This window comes from Apium graveolens, chromosome 5 (genome assembly GCF_009905375.1).
Source record: "Apium graveolens cultivar Ventura chromosome 5, ASM990537v1, whole genome shotgun sequence".
In the NCBI taxonomy this organism is placed as follows: domain Eukaryota; kingdom Viridiplantae; phylum Streptophyta; class Magnoliopsida; order Apiales; family Apiaceae; genus Apium; species Apium graveolens.
In genome coordinates, this window is record NC_133651.1 from 307556755 (window position 1) to 307561106 (window position 4352).

Below are 4352 nucleotides of genomic sequence, written 5' to 3' on the forward strand. Positions count from 1 at the left end.
ACGGGTAGAAAACTTTCCTGAGTGACTGGGGGTAGTAAAAGGCCTGGGGCGAGTTTGGTAACCTATAAACAACATATAAGTTGGAATTAAATCACGGTCTTTTAAGAAACTAGACTTTAACCAATTGAACCCTAACGTTCACTTTTGCGCTTAACGATTCACATAAGTCGCTCGAGTACCCTCGGCTCCACCATTTTTATAAAATTAACCGTTTAACTTTTTAAGGCGATTCTTTCGCGAATACTCTACCAACTGACTGAATATTCTTACATAATTGTTTCGTACTCCAATTAGTCATTTAAGGACCTTAATCAAGGTTTCAAAGTAAAGCAAGGGGTAATGGTTCGCTCGTGAAACGCCGTTACTTAAAACGGTCGTTTCTCCTAAACCTTACATCGATTCAAGAGAACCACATACCAAAACGAAGCTTACGACATGATCTAGCTAAACATAGCAAAGTTACAGATTAGTCGGTTAGATTTCTGTACCGAATACTAAGAACAAGCAGTTGAATGAAAACGGGCATTACGACGATAATGTTTACGCAATTACCAAAGTTTAAACTACTCCAATCAACCACAAACCAACTCATAACCACCTATACAACCAAACTTCATCCAAACCTTACTACATCAGTCCATAACCTCATGATTATCCAACTCATTCAATCACAAACCAGAGCTACTAACTATACTTAAGGTTCATTAACCAATAACCAAGATTCATAACTCAAAATCACTACAAATCCAACCAAACTCTAAACAACTAATAATCATGCTTCTCATAAACTATATTAATCAAAACCACTCCTAAATACTCAAAGTAAAGATAGGGTACGAGGTTTTACCTTCCTTGGTGAGTAGAAGTAACTAAGAAGCTTGAAATAGCCCTTGAAAGTCCTTACCAAAGCTAAATCTAACCAAAAACACAAGATCAAACAATTTAAAATTCTTGAAAACACTATTCACTCTCTTATTCAATGATTTATTGAAAAAGATTGTGAAGGAATTTATGGCTTAGATTCCTAGGATAACCATAACTAAGCATAAAGGACCTAGGATAATTACCTTACAAATTAACAAAGCTTGGATCTTGATTTTTGTATTTTCTTCTTCTTGAAAGTGAAGAAGCCGAGAGCTTTTCTCTTGAAAAGAAAAGTCAACTTCTAATTTTTGTTTTATGATATTTGTTGGTTGGTTGCTTCCCTTTTTGGCTTGTCAAATAATTAGATTTTACCATGGTAACTTTTACTTGGCTAAAAATCATCCAACAAAACAACCTCACTTGTCATGCTTATGTCATTATGATTGTGTCATCTTTTAACACATGTCTTCTCCTTGTTGGTGCGATGACATCATCATCCACTAACCTCTTTGATTAACCCTTAATTACTTGGCTAATGACCGCTTATCTGTTATACGGTGTGCTTAACTTTTGTTCTCACTTGTCATTTGAGGGATCATACCCGGGATCTTATTACTTGAGTTCCCCTAAACCTTTCTCAATATTTTATATTCCTTTTATGATCCTCTCTTATAATCCTTAAATTTAAATCATTTTAATCATGTTACCTTATACTCAATTCTTTTGGTATCTGGTGAATTTTCGGGAAAAATCAAAGTGTTCGAATTTGGATTCTGACGATCTTTACATACACTCATATACTTTATGGAGTACTAATAAGATCTCAGAATATCAATGAAAGAACTCCTACATAGTGTGGCATGAAAAATTTTCTTAATTAACATAATCAGCAAAATCACTATTCATAAGGATTACAAAAAGTCCAAATTTTTTGGGGTTATTACAATATCATACAAGTTAATATAATCTATAATTATATAACTATATTTGGTATCAGAGTTTAGTCAAGAGATCGAGAAATTGTCAAAGACTGGGATGGAAAAACTCAAAGGTTTAGTTGGCCTTAGTTACCCTGTTCTGACAATGGGAAACTATACAGCGTGGTCTATGAAAATACGAGTAATTATGCAGGCACACGGAGTGTGGGAGGCTATCGAGAATAACGATCCTAAGGCAGCTGTTGAGAGAAAGACAGACAGGATCGCATTGGCTATGATTTATCAGGGCATCCCTGAGGATTACTTGTTGTCAATTGCGGAGAAACTGACAGCTAAGGACGCTTGGGAGGCGATCAAAACTATGAGTCAAGGTATAGATAAAGTGAAGCAGGAGAAAGTTCAAACATTGAAAACGGAATTCGATACTTTAAGCATGAAGGACACATTTCATATGGACGATTTTCACATAAAATCAATGGCGTTGTGTCGAACATACTAGCTCTTGGAGAAACAGTGGCAGAGTCATATGTGGTGAAAAAACTCTTGCGTGATGTACCTCCAAAGTTCTTTCAAATTGTTTCTACCCTGGAACAATTTGGGAACCTGGACGCCATGTCAATTGAGGAGGCGATTGGGGCACTGAAAGCTCATGAAGAAAGACTGAAGGGGTCAGTCACCACAAATGATGTGCAATTGATGTTAACGGAGGAAGAGTGGAGGAAAAGAGACTACAAAGGTGAAAAACTACCGCTCACACGTGAAGAATGGATGAAAAGGTCGAACAAAGGAATTTCAACTGGAACCCCAGGACAAAAGGGACGTGGAACTCGAGACAAAAGTCAGGTAAGGTGTTTCAACTGTGGCATATCGGGGCACTACACGGCTGAATGTAGAAAACCACGTCAAGCCAGAGAATTTAAACAAGAGGTGAATATTGCAAAAGTTGAGGACGATGAGCCGGCTCTTTTTTTGGCAAAGTTCGAAAGGAATGAAAAAAACCAGGCCGTGTTGAACAAAGCAGAGGTGACAACAAATCAAGAAGTGGTGGGAAAGTCGAACACTTGGTACTTGGATAATGGCCCGAGCAATCACATGACGGGAGACAAGTCAAAATTCAATGTTTTTAATGAAGAAGTCAGTGGAAATGTAAGATTTGGAGATGGTCAACAATCAAAATCGAAGGAAAGGGGTCAATAAAATTCAGGTGCAAAAACGGGGAAGAAAGGACTCTCCAGGACGTTTATTACATACCGACTTTGTGCAACAATATAATCAGTTTGGGTCAGCTTTCAAAAGGTGGTAACGGGGTTGAGATTAGTGAAAATTTGCTTCGAGTGTATGACTGTCATGAGAAGTTGCTGATGAAGGTGCCCGGGTCGAATAACATGTTTTAAAAAATTGATATTGAGACGTGTGGCAATGTTTGTATGCTTTCGAAATTTGAAGATGTATTGTGGCTTTTGCACTTGCGTTTAGTACATGTAAACTTTCAGGCCATGGAGTTAATGTTGAAAAACAAGATGGTAAAAGGAATGCCTGACGTCATTCAACCAAAGAAGGTATGCAGTGGATGCTTGATGGCTAAACAAGTAAGAAAATCTTTCCCATCTCAGTCAAATTTCAAAGTTGTTCGTACATTAGTAATAATTCATGGAGACTTGTGTGGGCCTATCACACCCTCCATATTGGTTGGGAATAGTTATTTTTTCTTCTAGTTGATGATTACACGCGACTTATGTGGGTGTACATGTTGAAAAACAAGAGTGATGCTTTCGAGGTTCTCAAGAAATTCCAAGTGAAAGTTGAGAAAGAAAAGAGAGAAAAAATTGGAACATTCAGGACTGACAGGGGAGGGGAATTCATGTCAAAAGAGTTCATCTCATACTGTGATAATCAGGGCATTAACAGATATTTTACGGCACCATATACGCCTCAACAGAATGACGTAGTTGAAAGGAGAAATCGCACCGTAGTCGAGATGGGGAGGAGTTTTTTGAAGCAAATGAAGATGCCATCTGTGATGTGGACTGAGGCAATAAGGCATGTTGTTTACGTTCTAAATAGGCTACCCACTCGAGCTTTGTCTGGGCAAACATCTCATGAAGTTTGGAAGGGGTGTAAACCGGACATCCAACATATCAGAGTTTTTGGATGTGTCGTTCATATGAAGGTTCCTAGTGACAAGGTAAAGAAACTCGATGACAGAAGCTTAATGGTGGTAAATCTTGGGAAAGAACCCGGAACTAAAGCTTATCGCATGTTCGATCCTAAGGAAAAGAAGTTATATGTCAGTCGTGATATGGTGTTCGAAGAAGAAAGAGCTTAGGACTTGAATGATTTTGGGTAGTCAGAAAACAACCATGGCTATTTATTTGATATGCCAGAAGTACCAACAAGTGATTATGTTGACGCCGAAAGCCCCAGACATGAGAATTCTGGTGCTACAGATGAAGAGGAAACAGAAGTCAGAACTCCTCAGTCGCAGAATTCAAACTCCAATGTTGACAGAGATACGTACGACGACAGTACTACTCCCAAAAAAATTAGGAC

The 4352-nt window shown here is 38.1% G+C and overlaps 1 protein-coding gene across 1 annotated transcript; it reads left to right on the forward strand.

The window, feature by feature from the left end:
* The first annotated feature begins 1899 nt into the window (after nucleotides 1–1899).
* LOC141661189 (uncharacterized) lies at nucleotides 1900–4128 on the forward strand. The gene is made up of 4 exons (XM_074468173.1): nucleotides 1900–2173; nucleotides 2302–2948; nucleotides 3296–3361; nucleotides 3502–4128. Exons 1-4 carry the CDS (start codon nucleotides 1900–1902, stop codon nucleotides 4126–4128), a joined length of 1614 nt encoding a protein of 537 aa, XP_074324274.1.
* The last annotated feature ends 224 nt before the right edge of the window (nucleotides 4129–4352 follow it).

Excerpts from the sequence above, each read along its gene's own strand:
- LOC141661189 (XM_074468173.1), top strand. The coding sequence starts at position 1,900 with ATGGAAAAACTCAAAGGTTTAGTTGGCCTTAGTTACCCTGTTCTGACA. Across the intron at positions 2,174-2,301 it reads GATCAAAACTATGAGTCAAG|CTCTTGGAGAAACAGTGGCA; the intron begins GTATAGATAAAG and ends CGAACATACTAG. Across the intron at positions 3,362-3,501 it reads ACGTCATTCAACCAAAGAAG|TTATTTTTTCTTCTAGTTGA; the intron begins GTATGCAGTGGA and ends GGTTGGGAATAG.